Source organism: Lytechinus pictus, chromosome 5 (genome assembly GCF_037042905.1).
Source record: "Lytechinus pictus isolate F3 Inbred chromosome 5, Lp3.0, whole genome shotgun sequence".
NCBI classification, from domain to species: Eukaryota; Metazoa; Echinodermata; class Echinoidea; order Temnopleuroida; family Toxopneustidae; genus Lytechinus; species Lytechinus pictus.
The window spans coordinates 7,127,195-7,150,377 of NC_087249.1; the positions used below are offsets into that span (position 1 = coordinate 7,127,195).

Consider the following 23,183-nt stretch of genomic DNA (forward strand, 5'->3'; position numbering starts at 1 on the left):
TGATGACAAAGAGGTTAGCTCCCTTAAACCCTCGAAAAAGACTTTTCATCGATCATTTGCTTCAAATCTTCTTTGTCTCTTTGCCTTCTATTCGCATTACATTAACAATTTTCCAAGGACTAGATCATACATCAAACTGGATTGAAATGGAACTACAAACTGGTCTATTGGATAAAAAATATAGTAGGATTACATTACATAGGATGAGACCAGATAGGTTTTACACAAAGAAGGTTTATTTGTCTAGTAAGTGACAGTTAACCATCCTTGCAAACTTAATCTTACCAAATTCTGTTCCTCACTGATGGTGACCTCGGAGGGCAGGTCAAACTCAAAAACACCAAAGGGGTTGTCACTGGCTACCATGACGATGGTTGCCTGGTTACCACCGGAGGTGGAGTCAATGGAGGCACCTCCTGTGACCGAGGCCAGGACTAACGTGTAGGTGGTCCTCAACTCTGGGATAGAGTCGTCCTGGGTCTAGATGTAATAGGAAGTATGACGGCGTAAAAATTAGAAAGTTCATTCATGCGATCTTACTCCAATGAGTGCATGTCGAAAAGCTTCAGTATGTCCCTTTTAAGGCTATTTTTACGATTTTGCGGTATCAAAGTTTATTTTTTAGAAAGGCAAAGTATCTGAGCTTTCACATTCCTTTTGTGCCTAGGAACAAAATCTTTTCAATAAAATCTTACACAAAGGATAACTCTCTCCATACCCTCAAGAAAAATTACAAGTTACATGTGAAAACAATGTGTCCCAAGCAATTGACTTTTTACATTTCAAATCAATCACAAACTTAAGGTTTTAGCCAAAACTCGAATAGGGACCTTACCTGTACAGTGATAGTAGCATTCTGTTGCCTGTCTCTGAAAACAATCTGTCCGGAGGTTTCAAGGAAGGCATTATCACCAGTCGGAGAGATCTGCCAGTTGACACTCACCTCACCAAAGATTCCTGCACCGCGAGTCAACCTGACAGTTAATGTATTAAAGATAATGGAATCATAAGGATTGGTATTCTCGTTTAGGCATGAAGTCTAGGGGAGCATTTCATCAACATTTTTGTCCGACAAGTTGTCAGACCTGGGCCCCGTCTTACAAAGAGTTACGTTTGATTCAATCAATTGAACTCTATGGAAATCCATCAGTGTCATATATTTTTTTCTACAGGAAATTAGCAAAATTTCCTTTGTAAACAAAGGCAAACACACCAAATTATCAAGACAATAATGAATTTATGAATATACATCATATCTACATGTAGAAAACATTTTGAACTATCATGCATTTTAGATGTTGACTTTGCTGGCATTCCATAGTTGAGATCGATCAGATCAATCGCAACTCTTTTTAAGACGGGGCCCAGATAAGTCCAGGGGAGCGTTTCATCAGCATTTTTGTCCGACAAGTTGTCAGATCTGACATCTCTCCTTGATTTTGATTGGCTGAGAAGCACTTTTACTATGGTAACTGTCAGATAAAATGGAACTTGTCGGATAAAACATTCCTTTCATGAAACACTCCCAAAGCTAAAACAAAATATTTAGTTCTCACTCTCATCTTAATATCCTTATCATAAAATGAGGAGCAAGAGCAAATGCCGAGCTCTTAGTGAGCAAAAAGTGCTCACTCTCATCTCAATATCCTTATCATAAAATAAGGAGCAAGAGTAAATGCCAAGCTCATGGTGAGCAAAAACAGTTTAAGTATAAAAGAAAGGATAATCAAGTATGACTGATTGACTCACTGTATGATGGCCTGCCCGTTGTATCCCTGCATGGGTTCGCTAATCAAGATATTCCTGGAGTCAGGTAAGATGCTGACCATACCGGCTGAATCCGGATTGGCAAGAATTACCACAGAAGCTGTCCCTGCATTATCAAGAAGACAACATGATTTGTTTAAATATATTGCACAATAAAATGTGTCCACTGGAATTACATCAAATATAATTTTAAAGTTTAAAAGAAATTTGCGACTTTGAGAGCTACAGTGTATACTTCTATGTCCTAGTGTATGGCATATAGCAGGGGCGGATCCAGGATTTTCCAGGGGGCACATTTTCCCGGAAATTTGACAAGCAAAGAAAAAAGTTTTTTTACCAAAAATTGAAGATCATTTTGTTAACGTAAAATTTGACATGCATAAAAAAAAGGTCCTCATTTGTGTATGAACGACATACTCCCATTATTGACTTGCATGACTTATTGCTTATTGACTTGGCTCCCATGAATGGACTTACCATATACAGGGGAGATCTCGGCATCGACGGTAGCCGAGATGAGGGAAAGAGTAAAACGTTCTTCTCCTTCCAGTATATTGTCTTGGATTGCTTCTAGTATGATGGACTTCCTCGCATCACCCTGGAGATAAAAAAAAACAAATCCATGTAATGATATGAAACAATAATGGAAACTGTATCATTGCACAAAGAGGTCTTGGTAATGATTGATAAAAGGGTTTATATTATAAGCTGCTGAATTCTGCGCATCTTATTGGCTAAGAGCAAGACTGTCGGTTGAAATCATGGACAAGACTTTTCATGAAACTCATTTGATAGATCAGGGAACATTTTTTTTTTCACTTCTCATATTGGCAACACTCATTCCTTATTCTCATAAATCGTAAAACTAAATTGAAAATGAAAATATCATAGGTTGAGTAGTCTCACCCAGGTGCTAATTGGGTACCGGTAGGAAACAACCGTCATTGTGGTTGGTTTAGCAAGTGTGCGCCTAACAGGCTGCTAAAAAGCTATGGACCCAGTGACCGGGTAATAATTGTGAAGCGCTTTGAGCAGTCATACATATAAAAGCCAATTATTATTATTATCATTAGTCCATAAAGTGAAGTAAAAATTGAGAAAAATTGGGGTATACTATTCCATTTCTCAGTAGTAAACAGGTAATACAAACTTTCACGATAATCATCGCATATCAAGAGTAAAAAATGAAATTTAAAAAATGCCAAGCTACACATGCAAAAAAGGGCTACACGTACATACTCACATTGCTTTCAAAATATAGAACTTGTAACAAGTTATCAGACTTAAAATGCTCATATTCGATGTACATGTAAGATCGTTACCTGTTGAAAGAAGAGTGATCCAGACGATGGGGTAAGGTCCATTCTTCCTGCTGCTTCTACCTCCCATCTCACATCAATGTTCCCTTGGGTGCCCTGGGTTCTCTCTACGGTGAAAGTCACAGGACCGCCAGACTCAGAGACACTCTCCTGCAACAAGAACAAGTTTAGACATAAAGAATACTGTCAAATATGGAAAGGATGGTACACAGTGCAACAAACTTTAATCCCAGATAGTACACAGTGTCTTGGATTTTATCTACAGTGAAAGTCACAGGACCACCAGACTCAGAGACACTCTCCCACAACAAGAAAAAGGTTTAGACATTAAGGCCCGTATTCTGAACTCGGGTTTAAATTAAACCCTGGTTTAAAGTTGTGGTTTAACTATGGAGAGCATATTGGGCCACAAATCTCTATTACATGTAGTACATGTTAAATCTATTAACTCTTATGACATTCATATCATTTACATGTATAACTGTCTCAGAATGATAACTGAAATATTTTCTTCATTATGAAAGCAAAGGGAAACAAAATAGTAGATATAAGACATATACAATACAGGCAGAACTATTAAGTTTTTGGCTTCCCATAATTTTAGCACAGAGTTAGACCGTAGTCCAAGTTAAACCTGACTTCAGAATACGGGCCTAAGAATACTGTCAAATATGGATAGGATGGTACACAGTGCAACAAACTTTCATTCCAGATAGTACACAGGGTCTTTAGATCTCTCAACGATGAAAATCACAATAATACCAGACTCAGAGACACTATCCTGCGCAACCAAGATTCTGTTGCTGACACTTATTTAATGTTACATGTACCCTCAAGGCCAGTCAGTATTGTTCTTACATGGATGAGGCATTTTCGAGACAAGATACAAATGCGTAATTTGCATGTCTATTTGATTCACTTAACACAAAATATATCACAATGACCCAGCAAACAATATGCAAACAGTGTTTATTTATATCATGTATATTTCTCTAAGCAACTAAAATTGTAAAGACTTAAACTGTGATTAATTTCTTTAATTACTGTACCTGTGTAAAAGCAAATCCAAACAGACCCTTAGGAGAGTCGTTCTTGAGAATTTTGACGATGACGGACGTCTCGCTACCCAGAACAGCGCCCCCAGCTGGGCTGTGAAGGGATACTGTGAATCTCTGTTCGGTGGAAATAATCAAATGAATTGTAGGGTTACTTTAAACAATGTAACTCAATACAAACGCCATCATCATTGTCATTATCAAAAATACTAGCATCATCTTCATCAACATCCTCATCATCATCACTATCACAACCACATCCATTATCATCACATCATCATCATAATCATCATCACCATCATCAACATCATCATCATCATCATCTCTATCATCATCATCATAATCACCACCATCATCGTCATCATCATCACCGTCATCACCGTCATCATTGTCATCATTGTCATCATCGTCGTCATCGTCATCATCATCATCATCATCATCATCACCACCACCACCACCACATCATCATCATCATCATCATCATCATCATCACATCATCATCATCATCATCATCATAATCACCACCATCATCAATGTTGCCGTCATCATCACCATCATCATCACCTTGAATACCACCGTCACCATCATCTTCACTACCACCATGATCACAATCTGCTCATACTTTTCTCAGGATAGATATTCTCTTATACCTATCTTACATCCTACCTAGTAAATGTAAATAACAAGCATGAAATTCCTATTGTAATACCCACCTCATCATCCTCATAGATACGATCATCAACAATGTTGATCGGAATGGTGGCAGCTCTCTGCAGAAAATGAAACCAAATACAATACAATATTTTAAATTGCTGCCTCAAAGTGTCAAGTTTTGGTGGTCCTTTTCAGAATCAACACATGCCCACAAAAGAATGCATGGCGTACCATGAGGCCTCTACAGTAATCACTGCATCCTTTTGAGATAGAATGTATAAAATTTTCAGTGTGATACATCTTGATAAATTTATGTTGCTTTTGTGTCTAATTCTTTGTATCTTTGTTATTTTGGAAAAATAAAACACAATTTTAAGACATGAAAACACATTTTTGATAATTGTATTGACATATTAAGGTAAAAAAAATATGTCTATGCACTTACACGTATGTATTTATGAAAATTTTGCACCAATGGTGACACCGAAATGCATGCCAATGAATATGTCGAGATTGTCAGAAGGATCAGGCAGATTTACACATACTCCAAATTCAGTTTCCAAATTCAGTGAGTAAACTTGTTTTTACGGCAATTTAGATGTCACATATCACTTTGTGACGCACTATATCAAAGAACATATATGTATTCTGGAGTATATGCCAGATAAATTTTTTCATGATGCCTGAAAATTAGACTACTCATAAGAGCTATGTCTATAGCATCATTTTTTTTCTCTCTTTCATAGAAAGATTTCATCCAAAATCAAAGACAAAACAATTGATTGAATTTACGGAAAAAATCAAGAAGCAAACATGTTTACATTGTATAACAACTGAACATGACCCAACATGGGCATGTTTCATGAGCCATCTTTTCAATGAGTTCACTGACCAATTTGCTCTGATCCAATCAGATGCAAAGATTTCAGTAGCTTATAACAGTCATTGAAAAATCATTGACTTTGCATTTGATGAAATGTTCCGTGTTTCCTAGAGTGTGTCTTACCTGGCCGTTTACGAGAGTGACATTACCAGAGAGAGGGTTGAAGTCAGCGGTGGAGGCACTGACAGTGGTAGCGAGCCAGCTCACGCCCACGGTGCCGATCGCACCGGCCGTACGCAGCACCGGGAGGTTGAGGATACCACTGGTGCCGGATCCTTCGTAGACCTCCACATCACCATCGGCATTCTGGATATGAGATGAGAACAATGCATCCATATTTTATCATTTAATGAGTGACTTTATGCAACCATGTAAGTTACAAACTATTCCCCATAAATTCCCAATTGTTTTAACACAAAACACATTTCGGAGTGAAGAGAAAATACAGAAAATATTCAAGTACATGTTTTATCTGGCCTCAGAAATACACTACAAGTATGTCTGGGGAAGAAATATCAGAATTCACCATATATTTCATGGGATTTAAGGTCAAATATAATTACAACTGTATTATACATCAAGCCCTAAATAACAGGTTTAATTTGCATGAGGATACTGTGAGCAGTACCTGGTGGGTGTTTCATAAAGCTTTTTTACACTCTAAATAATCACCAATGAACATCATCAAATATAATTTTACCACGGATCACCAGTCGTTCTTAAAGTCACTTTTAAAGGAGAATGAAACTCTTGGAGCAAGTTAGCTTTTGTGAAAGCAGAAAAATCAAAGAATAAGATCAACAAAAGTTTGAGTAAAATAGGACTAGCAATAGAAGAGTTATGAGCGTTTGAATGTCGAGATCACTAATGCTATGGAGATCCTCCCATTGGCAATGCGACCAAGATCTATGATGTCACAGATGAACAACTCTCCCCTTTTGGACACTGAAAATATACCCCAAAACATCTCTTTTTGCTCATTCTAATCATATGAGAAATGATTCATCAGTGATATAATGTTGTGAAACCTCTGTACTTGTCCTCTCATAAAGAGAACACCTCATCTTGTGATAGACTCTATATAAGTGAGAATATAAGTGAAATAAGTACTAAAGTAATGAGGGAGTTGTACGTGTGTGACATCACAGATCTTGGTCGCATTGCCAATGGGAGGATCTACATGGCATTAGTGATCTCAATATTCAAATGCTCATAACTTTCTTATTATTCATTCGATCCGCCTCAAACTTTCCATTACGTCTTACCCCCGTTTGGGAACGGACCACAATTCGGATTGCAAACTGCGGTATTTCACCCCATTTTGCGTTTGAAAATCTAAAACATCATTTCCAAGCCCTGGGGGTCGTTTCATAAAGCTGTTCGTAAGTTAAGAGCGACTTTAACAACGACTGGTGATCATCGCCAATTGTACCATTTACCGCAAGACATGATCACCAGTCGCTCTTAACTTACGAACAGCTTTATGAAACACCCGCCTGATCAACCCCGCTTGGCCAGGTAATCCCCACAGGCCAGATTATGAGCGTTGAGCCAAGGACGAAATGATAAACAACAGCTGTGCTATTACGTAAGTCTTCTCTGCCTGTAGAAGGACCTTCGGAATTAAATTATTGTATTCGATATTTAATCACGTTTTCAAAGGCATATTGTATTCAGAAATTCAATGCTAGCCCATTTTCAATTTCGAACAAAGAAAATCAACCTCGAAATAAGGAAAGTAAGTGAATAAAAAATGGCGAGATGTTTTCCCGGACCGCACTCGGGCTGTTGTGTTATCTTCGGACCGAGGTCAAGAAACAGGTGTTTTGATACTTACATTGCATGCCTGGGGCAGTAGGGTTTTCGTACTTGGAGAAGAGGGGTATAGTGTTATCAAACGGAGCTCTTTCGTCATGTCAACAATATGTTTCTTTGATTTTTCTCTTTGATATGGATTCAGCTGGTTTCAAGGGTTTCATTCTCCTTTAACTTACGATCAGCTTTATGAAACGGGCCCCCTGCAATGCTTGGTCAAATCTTGTCTACATGATCTTGTCAATCCTTATCCACTCAAATAACATGCATTATCATCTATATACATGTAGAGAGCTTTAGCTTCAGTCTGCATCAATTGCCTGTACAGTATAAGAGCGTATCCCTAAAAGGACCGAAATCCGAAGAATATCCCATAGGCTCCTGTACAAATAGAGCGTATGCACGAATGCGTGAAATATACAACATGTACAACAATGAAATCAATTTGATGCGCAGCATGAGAGCGACACTCAATGACGTCATAATGAACTACATGCAAGTCGCATGTCAACGACCAAATTTGATCTTATGAAGTGATGATGCCATTATGTGATAAGTGATGTGAAATGAATTTCTCCCTCTTTTTAATTGCTAGGGGTGGGATAGATGATAATAATTACATGTATATTGGATGGCTTTATTTCATGGAATACCAGAAATATTCCACTCGTTAGGGCCATTATTCCACTCATCTACGATTCGTGGAATATTTGCCCAAACTCTTGGAATATTTCTGGTATTGCATTCTGAGCCATCCAATATAATATAAATATATCACAAAAGACCCCAGAAGAGCACTGAAGCACCTTTGTAACATGACGAAACATCTAATCAAGGGTCAAACTTTTGGCAAGAGGGTACACCTACCTTAGTAACGTTCAGCTGGAGAATACCATTAGCATTGTCATTCTGTCTGATGGTCACCTCTGCAACGTTCTGTCCATTCTTGATACTAGGCTGCGCTCCACTGACCGGTTGACCCGACACAAGCTCCACGGATGTCAGGTTGACAAAGAACGTCTCTGGACCTTCAGCATCGGTGTCCTGTGTGTAGGCAAAAAAAATATATATTTTTTTTTTAGGGGGCTACTTTTCACAGCTTACTGCTACATCGCCCCCAGCCCCCATGCAATTTTTTCCCTGCCTGTGTGTGAGAGAAATTTGATAGCCATGGTACGGGCTAACATTCTCTGACAAGATATAATCACTAACAAGTGGAACGCCTCTGGCAGTCTCGCCTGCATTACGCAATTTAATATAGCAGCAGTGCTAACTTTGAAAACTACTATAAAATAATCATTCACAAAAACATCATTCATATAATGACATAATACCACGTTCATTGACCATAAATGACATTTGAACGGAGACTTAAGACTGTCAACTACACCCATGTCCACATTTCATTCACTCTATCCATAAACTTTCAAAGTTATGATGGCACTTCAACAATTACCCCAACATGGCCTAAGTTTATTGACCTTAACTGACCTTTGACTTGGTTTTGTGACCTGAAACTCACAGGGGATGTTCAGTGATGCTTGATTACTCTTATATCCCAAGTTTTATGAACTAGATCCATAAACTTTCAGAGTTAGGATGGTACATGTAATTCAAAAAATACCCCCAACATGGCCAAAATTCATTGACCTTTAATGACCTTTGACCATGGTCATGTGACCTGAAACTCGTACAGGATGTTCAGTGATACTTGATTACTCTTATGTCCAAGTTTTATGAACTAGATCCATAAACTTTCAGAGTTAGGATGGTAATTTAACAAATACCCCCAACACGGCCAAAGTTCATTGACCTTAAATGACCATTGACCATGGTCATGTGACCTGAAACTCGCACAGGATATTCAGTGGTACTTGATTAACCTAATGTCCAAGTTTCATGAACTAGATCCATAAACTTTCAGAGTTAGGATGGTAATTTAACAAATACCCCCAACACGGCCAAAGTTCATTGACCTTAAATGACCATTGACCATGGTCATGTGACCTGAAACTCGCACAGGATATTCAGTGATACTTGATTACTCTTATGTCCAAGTTTTATGAACTAGATCCATAAACTTTCAAAGTTATGATGGTAATTCAACAAATACCCCCAACACGGCCAAAGTTCATTGACCCTAAATGACCTTTGACCTTGGTCATGTGACCTGAAACTCAAGCAGGATGTTCACTAATACTTGATTAACCTTATGTCTAAGTTTCATGGACTAGATCCATATATTTTCAAAGTTATGATAGTAATTCAACAAATACCCCCAACTTGACCAAAGTTCATTGACCCTAAATGACCTTTGACCTTGGTCACGTGACCTGAAACTCGAGCAGGATGTTCACTAATACTTGATTAACCTTATGCCCAAGTTTCATGAACTAGGTCCATATACTTTCTAAGTTATGATGTCATTTCAAAAACTTAACCTTCGGTTAAGATTTTGAAAATAATTTTCCCAACATGGTCTAAGTTCATTGACCCTAAATGACCTTTGACCTTGGTCATGTGATCTGAAACTCAGGCAGGATGTTCAGTAATACTTGATTAACCTTATGTACAAGTTTCATGAACTAGGTCCATATACTTTCTAAGTTATGATGTCATTTCAAAAACTTAACCTTATGTTAAGATTTGATGTTGACGCCGCCGCCGCCGTCACCGTCGCCGTCGGAAAAGCGGCGCCTATAGTCTCGCTCTGCTATGCAGGCGAGACAAAAACAAAAATCAGGAATTCAAATCACTGAACATATTATTCTATATTAAAATAAAATAAAATAAATAAGAATGAGAGCTGGTACTATACTAGTATCAGCAATAATAATCTGTTATCCAAGACAAAATTTTAAGGTTTTAAAATGAAGTTAAAACGTAAAAGAGAAAGCGATAAAGAGAGAACCTTGGTTATTATAGATCAAGCTCTACAGCAATCTGTTTAATGATAGAACATTCAATCTCATAGTTTTGGGATTATTCAAAATGCTATTAACAAAATGTAAATTTCTCTTTGCATTTCAAGATCAACATTCACAATATCAAATATCCTTTCACAACTTTTGTGTATGCGTACTCTGACTCGAATACACACTTGAACTCATACTCGGTCTCTATCTCTACTCAATAATTAGGCATGTCTGCTTGGCTTGAAGTTACATTCACAACTGACTTTATTCTCTATACTAAACTACAATATATAATTCACTGTACATAGTTACATAATATTCTAAGGAAGGCAAAGTGATAAGGAAAGTATAAACAGATGGAGTTGAACAAGGGGTTGTTCATGGTGGGGGTAATACAGCATGGTCAATATTTACACAACTGGTCTGGGGTGGAAACATGATGATAGTGAGCTTGTGAACGGAGATGGAAACAGTAGTTGAGATAATGAGGCATGAATTAATAGCATGATAGAATGACAGAATGAGAGGATGGTTTGATCAGGGATTGTGTGTATGAACACAATAACAACCATCTCTAATAACAGTCCTTTAGACCATAACAAAAGAGGAAAAATATACAAATGATGGTAGAAGATGTACTAGTAGAATTAGAAGTGCTAACAGCATAAGCAGCAGCAGCAAATGTAATAGAAGAAGTTTTATCACTTACAGGCAAAACATTGATGGTCACGGAGGCAACATCCACACCATCTTCGAAGGTGACAAAGTTTTGTCGCATAGCAAAGTCACTTCCACTCTCGGCTCTCTGGATGTCGGGTAAGCCTGCAGCTTCAGAAGTGCTGGATGAAAATTAATAAATCGCAAAACTGATAGAACTACAAACATTTACTTGCCATTTATAATATTACGGTAGCTTGAAATTCATCTTGTGTGTGGAATTACAGTGAAACTTGTCTATAGTGTCCCCCCAAAGAAAACAGACAATGTGGCCTTTATAGACAAGTGGCTGCTATAGACAGGTTCTTATACACACATAATCTGCCTCCATGGAAATTAGTATAAGTGGTCACTTCAGGTAGGTAGCTGATATAGACAGGTGGCCACCAACACAGGTTTGACTGCATCAGTTTTCTATTTATGTTTTCTCTTACTCCTTACAATTAATCCCAATTAAAATTATTTAAAACATGATCAAGATACATTCAAAATCCTCATTTGATTTAAGAAGACAGAGAGGACGAGGATGTTTTGGGAGGATCAAATAAGTAATAAAAACGTCCAGGTTTTGTGAAATATAGAATGACCTATTCCCAACTGTTTCAGTTGCAATTACTTCAATACTATAACATGCAATGTAAATATAAGTATTTTGTGTACACATTCAAAATCCAATCCAGCAGTCATTTGATATAGCGCCTTTTACTTTCAATTACAAAGTGCTGCACACACACAACTCCATGTTTTGGCCACTAAAACCGTAATTCAACACTTCAGAATGGTCAGCTTAGTCCATGCAATCCATTGTGCTCTTAGCAAAATAGATTGGATTTCATGGCTTTTTTTATCTGGTCAACATTGAAGCAGGTAGGTGATTCCATAGTTTTGCAGCGACCACAACAGCATAGGCATTCAGACTGCTAATAATGAATGTCTTTTGAGAAGGTTTCAACAATGTTCTAACACAATTCCTCCAGGAGCACAACTTGAGCCATGGACTAACATAAAAGTTGTCGGGGGAATCTGCAGTCAAAGAAAATGGTCTTCTGGAAGGAGTTGCCCTCCAGAGGAGTAGTCCAAGGCAAAAACCCTTACTCCAAGATGCTTATCTATGTCATCACTAACCTGTAATACACATTGACCACTCCTGTAAAGCCCTGCTCCCTGGTCATATACAGCGTGACACTCCTCGATCCCTGCGACCCTTCTGGTTCATCCACAGCAGTGTAGAGTGACTCCAGGTTCCAGGCAAACACCCCATGAGGGGAGTCGTTGGCCAAGACCCGAAGCTCGGCTGAACTGGTTGATGGACTGATGGTGGCCCCACGGCCAGGGCGGGTAGTTCCTGGGTTGACGATGCGGGTGAGTCGGATGGTGCTGGTCTCGTCGAGTTCCGGGATGTCATCCGCGAGGACGGTGATGACCAGAGGAGCGGTGGCAACGCCGTCCTGGAACTCAATCTAGAACATGGATTAAAGGTAATGGTTCCATGTTATATTTACTTCATAGAGCAAAAAAAAGGTAACTTGCCGATTTGGAATCTAACATCCCTCAAAGTCAGAAGTATACAAAGCCTCTGTAAAAGTATAACTCACTTCTGCTACGTGAAGATATAAATTACATACTCTTTGTAATGACTTTCTGCATGTCATCATATGCATTCACCTTACAAAAATCAAATATGTAGTGTAACATATTAACAATAACAGTTCTGTCCCGTTACATGCAGAGCCCATTTGACAATAATACTGTATTTCAATAAAATCTTGACTGTAACTTTAATTAATTTATGCAAATCAAAGTAATAGCACCATCACCGAATGGATATAATCATTACAAACACTATTTGCTGGATGATAAACAGTTGTTAGCACTAAGAATATTAAGCACTATATAGGTGCATTACCTGGCCAACAAGTGGCCTGGCATCCGTAGCAGCAAGCTGTCCGAACGCCTCCCACTCCACCACAACCATCCCAGCAGTACCCCCAATCCTCTCCACGGTCAGCACTGCCGGCGTGTTCGTGGCCCTCTCCTCCGCCTGAACCGACAGGGACTCTGCCGCAAATCCCACAATGCCGTGAGCGTCGTCGTTTGAGGTGATCACAATGGTGACAAGGCTCTGAGAGCCTAGCTGGGCTCCGTTGGTTGGACTGGAGAGGTAGACGCTGAAGGTCTGGTCATCCTCCGGTAGGACGTCGTCAAGGAGAGAAACGCCAAAGGTGAGTTCAGTGTCCGAGGGTGTGAAGGTCAGTTGGGTTGACCTGTAGAACAGGGGCATCAAGAGAAAATGGGATTCATTGTTTGCATTATCAGAGGAATAAGATTTGAATAGCACATCAAGATAAAACAAGGAATATTAAAGGAGAGAGTTGAGTCACATCTCTAAACCAACTTTATGGTCGCAACTAAAACCAAATCTAAGAGTTACATAAACGACTTTGAAATTAATTCAAATTGCACTTTCCACGCTTACATTTCAACACTGATAACTCACAACTTTTTTTCTCTGATTAAATCCACTACTGTATTGGCTGAATGACACACACTATTTGATAGATGAACAGATATTCTCGTAATCTTACCAAGGAACGTAATCCGAGTCTTCAGCTACACCGGTCAGCTGCAAGATGGTAGACATCTCAGCCAAAGCACCATCACCGTAGTTGGCCGAGGCAAGGAGGGGCGCTGTGCTACCTATGACCTCTAGGGGGACAAGGTCAAAGGCCGGGTCAGAGGTCACCAGGAGGTCAAACCTGGAGTTGAAGGTGTTCCAGGTATAGACGGAGGATGGGCCATCCACGTTTGCAAGGGCCAGGTGAGTGACGTCGTCAGGGTCGGTGATGAATACCTTGAGTGACTGAATCCCCTGGGTGGGGATGGACTGGTGAAGGACAAATTGGGAGGTCACTGAACTCCACTGGTAGATGACTGAATCGATTTCTGTGTTACCAACTAGAAAGAGAGAAAGGGTTTATTTTAATTAAATGATGAGGGGAAAGGGTATCATAATTAAACATTCATAATTTGATTTTACTCATTTCAATACTCTGTTGACACTTTAAGGCCAAATTATTTTCTACTCTTGTGATTTTTTAGCTGTTTGTCAAGGAAATTCCATCTACCAAACCAAAAATGAAAACATCACATGTTTCCCTTATATGCAAGCAAAAAAAAATATGTACTGCACTAGCAATTAGCGAATGTGTTTTTGCCTGCGGTGTGAGATGGGATTACATTACCACCTGTCTGATTGTACATTGAATTCTAACATTGTAGTTTGACTTTTGATGGTCACTTTTTGTTCATTTTAAGTTTAGAACCAATCTCAATCAAAATGACAAAAGTGTGCTATTCTGTGACTCTGTATGAATAATAGAAAACATCATCTTTAAGAGTCTTATCCACTATACACTTTACAAAAGTAGAATTTCCAGTTTCAGGTTTGCTTTTAAGTAACCCTGCTGTTCAAATTCAAATTCAAAATCGTGACTACAACAGAGGTGACTGTCCCTGGTGGTTTGTGAGGATTGGAGATTGGCAAACTGATGAGGAATCTTACTCTTATCTTTCTTTAAAAATGACTGGGGTTCTCAACTTAAATAAGAGAAAAGTGGATAAAACTGGGATATCTTCAAAGACAGATTCCGAACATGTCTTACCATCATTCCTGCTATTGGCTATCGCTAGGTAGGCGTTGGATCCTACCGTGAATGCTTGGATATCAGTAGCGCCCTGGGTTGAGATCTGCTGGACTTGGACTAAGTTACCACCTTGCCATTCATACACCACACTCCTACAAGCATGAAGAGACACGAAGTTTGAGAGGTTAATTTCAAATTTGGTGTTAAAGGCTGGTGTTGGCATTTGAGGTAGCATGTACACCAGATACAACAGCCAATGACACTAACACACAACACTTCTATGAGGATATAGAGACAGAAACACCAGTCACGATACCCATTGCTACTCATACACCACACTTCTATAAGACAACAGAAATAGACAATGATTCAATTGGTGATTTCAAGTTTGGTGTTAATTTACTGGTGTTGAGGTAAAACACCAAACATAACGCCAAATTGCATTTATACACCCAGACAGAGAATTTAGCTGCTTCTAGCTCATACATTTGTCCTTTCTTTCCAGAATTTTGGGTAAGCAAATAAAACTCCACTTTCCATCAAAAGCTGAAGAAACTATGTCTTAATTCTCAAAATTGGGTACAATGCTAGGACAATGGAGCCATAACAGGTCTTGAAGCCACAATTCGGAAACACTTAACAAAGATGCAACTACCAAAAAAAAAGCAATTGCACAGGTAAAAAGCATTAATATAGCAACATGTCACACTCACATGATTTCATACGAGGCGAGCGAAGAGTCGTAAAAATTTGCCACAGCCAAGTATTGGTTGCCGTTGATTGAAAAGGAATCTATGGCAGAGGCCCCATTGGAGTTGAACAGAGAACTCTGGGTAAAGCTGACACTGTTCCAGAGATAGATGACAGAGTTGGAAAGGGTCTGTCCGTTGTTGCTCCTGAGCTGGGTTATTGCAAGGTAGGTGTCCGATCCAAGATTGAAGAACTCCACATCAGACGCGCCAACGGTTGAGATGTCTTGGATCTAAAAACAGTGTGAGGAAATCCAATCATTTTTTTTCATTCTCTCTCTCTCTCTCTCTGTCTCCTAAGTATATTATGATTATGATGATTCTCATTGATTATCATTATAATTATTATTATTATTCTCATTATTATCATCATCATTGATATTACTATTTGGCATCTTGGCATCACCTGTGCGTGGGAGGTGAAAAGCGAACTGAATTGCCATGACCCACAGGTCTCTCCTCCTGATATAACTGATATCAACAAAGAATTCTCTATAAGAGTCAAGCCACAAGGCACTTAATCCAGGGATTAAATTAATCCTAGGCCACATCCTTCTCAATTCCTATCTCATTGACATTGGAGAATTCTTGTGCCCTTCAGTAACTATTCCCATTTGTGATGCAATATTTTATAGAGATGTGTCCTTCAGAAAAAAAAGCATTGTGATTCAAGGATTTTTCCATTTTCATGTACTATTACAGTCAAACATAATTGAAACATTGTTTATGTACTGACCCAACTTCAGGACCCTATCCATTGCAAACCGCCCATCATCGTTGATTTAAACCTAAAAAATTTGCTACAATTTCATATACAACAGTAAAATTTTGATAGAGTTTAATTAACGTGGTCTTTAAGTTCTAGATTGATGTCAGAGTTAAAAGTGAACAAGTGCTTATAAAAGTGGAATATTATGGTTATTATTTTGTGTCCTACATCGGCTCACATCCATTAGTTGTTCACAAAGAAATGGCTCATCACAGAGCCTTCTTATCAGCAGTCATCTATCAACAAGGCTTGCCTGGCTGTCGTACTTACCACCGTCAACGACCCATTAGCATTGAGTCTGTAGATACGGGATGAGGTCTGACGACGCCCACTAGCTCCCATGTTAGCAATGGCAATGAGAGTTGTGTCACTTCCGACTACCGTAGATGCAGCCCTGACAGCCCCATCAGTCTCCAATGTCTGTCAAAATTAAAGGTCAAAGGTCACATTCATTTCTACTTCCTTCATTTGTCAAAACTCGTTAATTACATAATTAAAAATGTTAATATTAATATCCTTATTCTCACAAGGCATCCATGCTTTTTCTCAAGTTCTTTTTCATTCAATGATAATATTTAATCAAGGCTACGTTTTGTTTATTCATAATATGATGCTATTTTGTATTATTTTATTCACTTCTAATTGTTCGCATTGTACATATGTTTTTTTTATTAAACCTATATGTATTTGAATTTGAATGAAAAAAGAATTGAATTTAATTGATTGAAAAATATTAAAACTCAGATTACTTTTTCCAAATTCAGAATGCTGCGGAAACTATTCACTTTCATATTGATGATACAAGTCTTATTTTGATAGTGAAAAACTTTTTTATTCAAACCATCAACAGCAACAAAAAAATTTCTACCGATAGTGAAAGTAGACAAGTTCAGACAGAGAAATACACATGCTCACACCTGCACAGGCACAAAGACCCCCTGCCATCTGAACAGCATAGATCCCATCACATTGCTACTGTCGGGTGGTCCCTCCGAACCATCGCTGTTCACCCCCGTGGTGAGTGGATCGGTCCTGGCAACGCTGAGGAGGAGTAGGAAGGACTCCCCATTGGAAGTGAAGGGCAGCCAGGACCGGACACCCACGCCGGTGATGTTCTGGGTGTTTGCCAAGACGGGGATGTCACCATCTAGCAAGAAAGAAATCATACACTGAATTTTTCTTTTGCAAATGGATTCAATCCTGTCTATAAAGACATCCTAAATCAGACAATTGGTCTGTACAAGGTGACGCAACATTTGCCCCTGCGACAATTGCTCCAGGCTTAATTTCGTCTAAGATGTAGGGTTAGGGTTGGGGTTGCAATAGGGTCTTAATTAAGGGTATGGTATAGTGCTAAGCCCTGGCTTGAAATTGGTCAGTCAATTAGTGTGTGGAATTTAGAGAGGAGCAATTGTCGCCAGAGCAAACGTCATGGAACCCTTTATGAACATGTTTCTCTAACAGAATTTTAAGGTTCTGTGATATAATAATAATAAAAATAATCACATTTATACAGCTTTTCATACTTTGGTTTCTAAGTGTTTTACATTATAATTATTATTACCCCAGTCATAGGATCCATCACTGTTTCACACATAAAATGCACCATCTCCACTCCCTGGGATGCATCCTGGCCAGGCAGCCGTTTTAACGGTGCACAAATGCCAATCTAATCACATTGATGTCCACATCCTACCGGGTACCCATTTAAAACCTATCCTGGGTGGAGAGTGACAAAGGTTATAACATAGAATATTGCAGGTAAACCTATATATAAATCCCATCCTATTCAGTGGATTCACAATACGATGCGCCATCTATCGGTTGCAGTGGACAGGCCGGAATTCGCAATGCATCATGGGAAAAAGTTAACATCTGTTGCGCGTGCTAGTACAAAAGTGCATGCATGCATGCAATTATTCAGCACTGGCTGACATGACTCGACCGAATATGCTGTTTACTAGGGTCCAGGAGGTAGGAGAGAAATTTGCCCGCATATTTTTTGGAAAATTTAGACTGTTTTTTGTGAATTCTTGACATACAGTTTCCATTTTTGAAGCACCATCACTGTGCGCTGCCTGCGCCTTCGTGCGATGTCGACCCCAAAGTTAGAAATTCGCCCTGTTCGCTGCAACCAATAGATAGCGCATCATATTGTAAATTCAGCGAATTGAGAAAAGAAATGTGGTCTTTAAGAACAGGTTTCTGTAAGACATTCAATGAGGAATACTACAGTTAAACGTATGTTTAACGGCCACCCAATTGAGACAGAAAAAAATCAGGCTTTACAAGCAGGGTCCAGTACCACAAAATTTAGCAATTAATCATACTTTTGATCTTCACGATTCATTGTACATTGCAAATAATGCAATCAATCGTTTACAAAATTTGCAATTGATCAATAGTCTTCTCTGTACTTCTTGTGTGAACATGTATAATCAATTTGCTTCAGTATCACTTGTAAATTTACCACTGTAATTTACAACTGATTGCAAATTTATTGTTGCCACACCCCTTAAGAGGGTTGATACTGACCAGCGGCTATGGCTGTACCAGGTTGAGTTGACACATCTACTGTGACGGTGCTTATGTCGCCTCCTCCGCGGGCCACGGTGAAATACACTGTACCCGAAGACTCTTCCACTTCAACCGAAGATGAACTGTCAAGGAGTGTAGGAAGAATGTAAATGAGAGAAGAGAGAGAGGATAAGATTAAAGGAGTCTTAAAAATAACATTTTGAGATAACCATCAATAATACAGAGAATGAATAAGCCTATAACTTTATTTATACAGAAAAACTAAAATGTCTATGAAAAGATAGTAATTGTTATACTACTTGGTGTAACGGTTAGTGTAGTATAAATGTATTAAACAGTGAATTAGTATGTTTTTATTCAAGTGGGCCTATATTATAAGACTACACATCTCGGAATGCTGCATTATGCTGCTTGCCTGGGCCCTCTTGCATAAAGGTATCATGGTAACTTTGCCATCCAATGGTAACTACCATGGTAATGCTGATCAACAGCAAATCAAAATCAAGGATTCCAGGCAAGTTACCATTGCATGGCAAAGTTACCGCAATGGTAATTTTTATGCAACAAGGCACAAACGTGAGTAGTTAATAATTATAATCATCCGCTTTTATATAGCGCTTAATACATCGCAAAACAACGTGTCTAAGCGCATTACAGATATATTATTACCCTGGTCATCGGATTCAATCAGCCATTCCCACACACAATGTTTGCACATCCTCCACTCCCTAGGGAGTATTTCAGTCAGTCGCCGGTGAGGCGCACACAGTACTGGACAAGCTACAATGACTTTCATATCCTACCGGGTACCCAGTTAGCACCTGGGTCCAGAGTGGCAAGTCGGAACCACTACAGCACAGCTCTTCCACTGCGTAGTTGAAGACCTAAGGTGGCGCTATTACAGCTGCTCGTTTGTTGCTGCTTTAAAATTTATAAATTACCTACCTCGAACCATAGGGGAAGATCTGCATAGAGCCATACGGAGCATCATTTTCCCGGATGATGATGGTAACATTGGTTGTACTCCCAAGCTTAGCGCCCCCTGTTGGCTCACGGAGGAAAACTTGGAACTCCTCATCTAGCTCTGGGATGCTGTCCACCACTGCAGCAATTTGAAGAACCTGTTTTAAAAAAATCAATAAGGCAAAAAAAGTTAATGACTGTACATAGACCATGTAAAGTGTTTTGAGGGTTTAATTTCATGTATTATTAAAAATTTACGCGTAACTCAAAAAAGGGAGAAATAATTCCTCACCTTAGGAGAATACTTTTACTGGAATAATAATAAGGTAACAGTGATACAAGAAAATATCAAGCATAAAAAATTTGCAGATTCATTTGTACATTTTGTACACAAATCATGTATTAGTCTCCGAACCATCTGTTTTTCTTTCTTATTGGCAGCGCATGCAATTTTAATATTCATCTTTCAGAAAAATTTACTGAGGAAAAAGGGAGATCTTTCTCAATTACACACAATCCAATGAAAGAAATCAATGTATGAATCAGAAAGATGTTGAAAATCTGCAGTTTTTCACTTGAAGATCAGCCAATTTTCAGGGAGTCTCCTTGACAATCAGGAAGACTTGGCAGCCCTGTAGTAGTTTTTAATATAGCGGAATAAACAATGAATACATACTGCGTGAAGGTCAAAGCAGACACCAGCAGCGCCCCGTCTTACAAAGAGTTGTGATTGATCTGATCAATTGCAACTATGGAAAGCCAGCAACATCAATAACTAGATGCATGTTTGTTCCAAATATTTTCTAGATATGCTGTATATTCATGCACTCATCCTTTTCTCGCAAGTTCAGTGAGCTTCTCTTTGTTTAAATAACACATTTGAGTAAATTTCCTGTAGAGAAAATTATGACATTGATGGATTTCCATACAGTTGAGGTTGATTGGATCAATCTTAAACCTTTTATAAGACAGGGCCCTGAAATACCAGCTCAATATTTCTATAACTTACTGCAGCCTGAGCACCGGGGCCAAAGGTCACAAAACCAGTGGTGGGTGAAAGGTCACCATCTCCACCGATCACTTCAAATGGAACATCTATCTGGCCAAAGGTGCCCCTGTCTCTCAGAACGGCAAAACGAGCCACACTATTCGCCGTGGAGGCAGGCGTCGGCTCATCGATGGCAATGGTCTGATCACCCACAAAGTAGACGATACCAAAGGCATCGTCGTTGGCCTCGATTGTCACCAAGACTGAAGAGAGATATGAAAAAGGCAGGTGTTTGGCATCAATAAAACCAAGAGGGTGTTTCACAAAGCTTGTCATGAGTTACGAGCGACTTCACGAACGATTGGTGATCCTTTCTTAAGAGCTAATTTAGCTCAAGAAAGGATCATCGGTCGGTTGTAAAGTCGCTCATGACTTACGAACAGCTTTATGAAACACCCACCAAGTGGACGTTTCACAAAGCTTTTCATAGGTTACAAGCAGCTTTATGAACTATACTATACTACAGTATATTTTCATTGGTGTTCATTTAGCATTTGAGAGAGGGTCTTTCATAAAGTCGCTCACAAACAGCTTTATAAAACACCTACTAGGTTTTAAGTTTGAATTGAGGTATTGGTTATCAGATTAAATTCTCTACTCACGACAGGTAATACATCAATTTGTGACATAACGGGTGAACCTTTTAAGATCATGTTTACTTTTTCAAAAAAAATCCAGACAAAACTTATCATGGATATCAAATAACATGAATAACTGTAGACCCCCAAATATCTGATATGGAAAGTTTTGCTGCAATGCTATGTAACAACAAACAGTTACATGTAATTTAATCAATTGTCTCTATTTGTTTCCCCTTTCGTGAATAAAAATTATGAAACAATTTGGACTGACAAACACAGAACCGAGAACAAGTAAATATGGCTTGGTACTGGATAGGTTAAACATGCATTGTTTAATCTTAATACTTCTGTTGGGTTCTCCAAGGGGACGGTCTTTGTACTCATCCCTTCTCCCCCCCCCCCCCCTCCCCTATTTAGCATCATTAATCCTATTACCTCTGACAGGTTCTCCAAGATCCAGACCACCGGTAGGATTGTTGAGGAAGAGTTCCAAGGTCTCGCCATCCTCAGCGATCGCATCGTTGACAATGCTCAAGGTGACAGTCTTTGTACTCTCACCATCCCCAAACACAAGCACCTGGACAGACAAAAAAAAAGTCAAAATGTGCCAGAAAACCATAAATATAAGATTGCAAGGTATTTCATCCATATTTTTTGTCTGACAACCTGCTAAATCTGACAAATATCATTGGTTTTGAGAAGCTAAGAAGCACAGATGTCAGAGTATCACTACATGTATGATTACCTGCCAAAAGCATGAAACTTATCAGTGCTGAAAACTGTCATGAAATGGTCTTCCAGAGGTCCGCAACACAAAGCTTAGCAATCATCATAGCACATATTTTTTCAATTGATTGCATTGACTACAATGTACAATTAAATTGAGAATAACAAGTATACGATTGATCAATAACCTTTGTGTCACGGGACCGAGGAGACTCTTTCAGGACTTTAACATATCTCCAGACATATACATGCATTTTCTTCTTTCTCACACGCACGTCAAATTTGGGTGGCCCATTTCAGGATCTAACACATACCAATGACAGAATACAAGGTGTACCATAAATCAGGAAGCTGTTCGTAAGTTAAGAGCAACTTTTAAAAATGACTGGTGATCCTTTCTTGTGGTAAATGGTATACACACAAAAGGTTAACTGGTGATGGTTTAGCGTGAAAGAAAGGTTCACCAGTCGTTCTTAAAGTCGCTCTTAACTTAGGGACAGCTTTATGAAACGGCCCCCAGGCTACTTTCTGAGTTCACCGGCCCTATTTTGCCACATTGTATAAAGGTTTTATTAGATCCTACGGGAATTTCAGGGGTGAATTCACCCCGAGCCCCCATGCAGTTTTATCCCCTATAAAGTCAAGTTACCTGATCATCAAACTGGTAGTCGTCTCCTTTCCTTGCAGTGACTGGTTGACTGTAGATGAAGATAGAGACCTCTCCGTAGGTTCCTTGGTCTCTCAGTACGGTCACGTCTACTGAACCCACATCCTCCAATACGTCAATGCTGTAACGGAACACAGAGAAATGAATGCAAAAAAAGTCAATCCTGAAGATATAGCTCTTTACATTTCTTGCAAGGAATAAAACAAGTGGAATGCCTCTGGCCGTCTCACCTGCATCACGCGATTCAATATAGCAGCAGTGCTGATTTTGAAAACTACTATAACTCGCACAAGATGTTCAGTGATACTTGGTTACTCTTATTTCCACGTTTTATGAACTAGACCAATACACTTATAGAGATATGATGGCAATT

The 23,183-nt window shown here is 39.0% G+C and overlaps 1 protein-coding gene across 1 annotated transcript in view; it reads right to left on the reverse strand.

The window, feature by feature from the left end:
- LOC129261871 (adhesion G-protein coupled receptor V1-like) overlaps nt 1–23,183 on the reverse strand; it is a 114,024-nt gene that overhangs the window by 38,163 nt on the left and 52,678 nt on the right. The window contains exons 43-64 of the mRNA XM_064099714.1: nt 22,793–22,931; nt 21,853–21,994; nt 20,798–21,039; nt 19,771–19,946; nt 18,823–18,947; nt 17,205–17,434; nt 16,558–16,707; nt 15,483–15,751; nt 14,788–14,921; nt 13,711–14,080; nt 13,032–13,389; nt 12,251–12,585; nt 11,118–11,247; nt 8,361–8,537; nt 5,802–5,984; nt 4,855–4,911; nt 4,136–4,258; nt 3,090–3,236; nt 2,245–2,365; nt 1,750–1,873; nt 836–974; nt 286–480 (exon numbers count right to left, since the gene is read on the reverse strand). Coding sequence (XP_063955784.1) covers nt 286–480; nt 836–974; nt 1,750–1,873; nt 2,245–2,365; nt 3,090–3,236; nt 4,136–4,258; nt 4,855–4,911; nt 5,802–5,984; nt 8,361–8,537; nt 11,118–11,247; nt 12,251–12,585; nt 13,032–13,389; nt 13,711–14,080; nt 14,788–14,921; nt 15,483–15,751; nt 16,558–16,707; nt 17,205–17,434; nt 18,823–18,947; nt 19,771–19,946; nt 20,798–21,039; nt 21,853–21,994; nt 22,793–22,931 — 4,066 coding nt within the window. The remainder of the gene's footprint in view (nt 1–285; nt 481–835; nt 975–1,749; nt 1,874–2,244; nt 2,366–3,089; nt 3,237–4,135; nt 4,259–4,854; nt 4,912–5,801; nt 5,985–8,360; nt 8,538–11,117; nt 11,248–12,250; nt 12,586–13,031; nt 13,390–13,710; nt 14,081–14,787; nt 14,922–15,482; nt 15,752–16,557; nt 16,708–17,204; nt 17,435–18,822; nt 18,948–19,770; nt 19,947–20,797; nt 21,040–21,852; nt 21,995–22,792; nt 22,932–23,183) is intronic.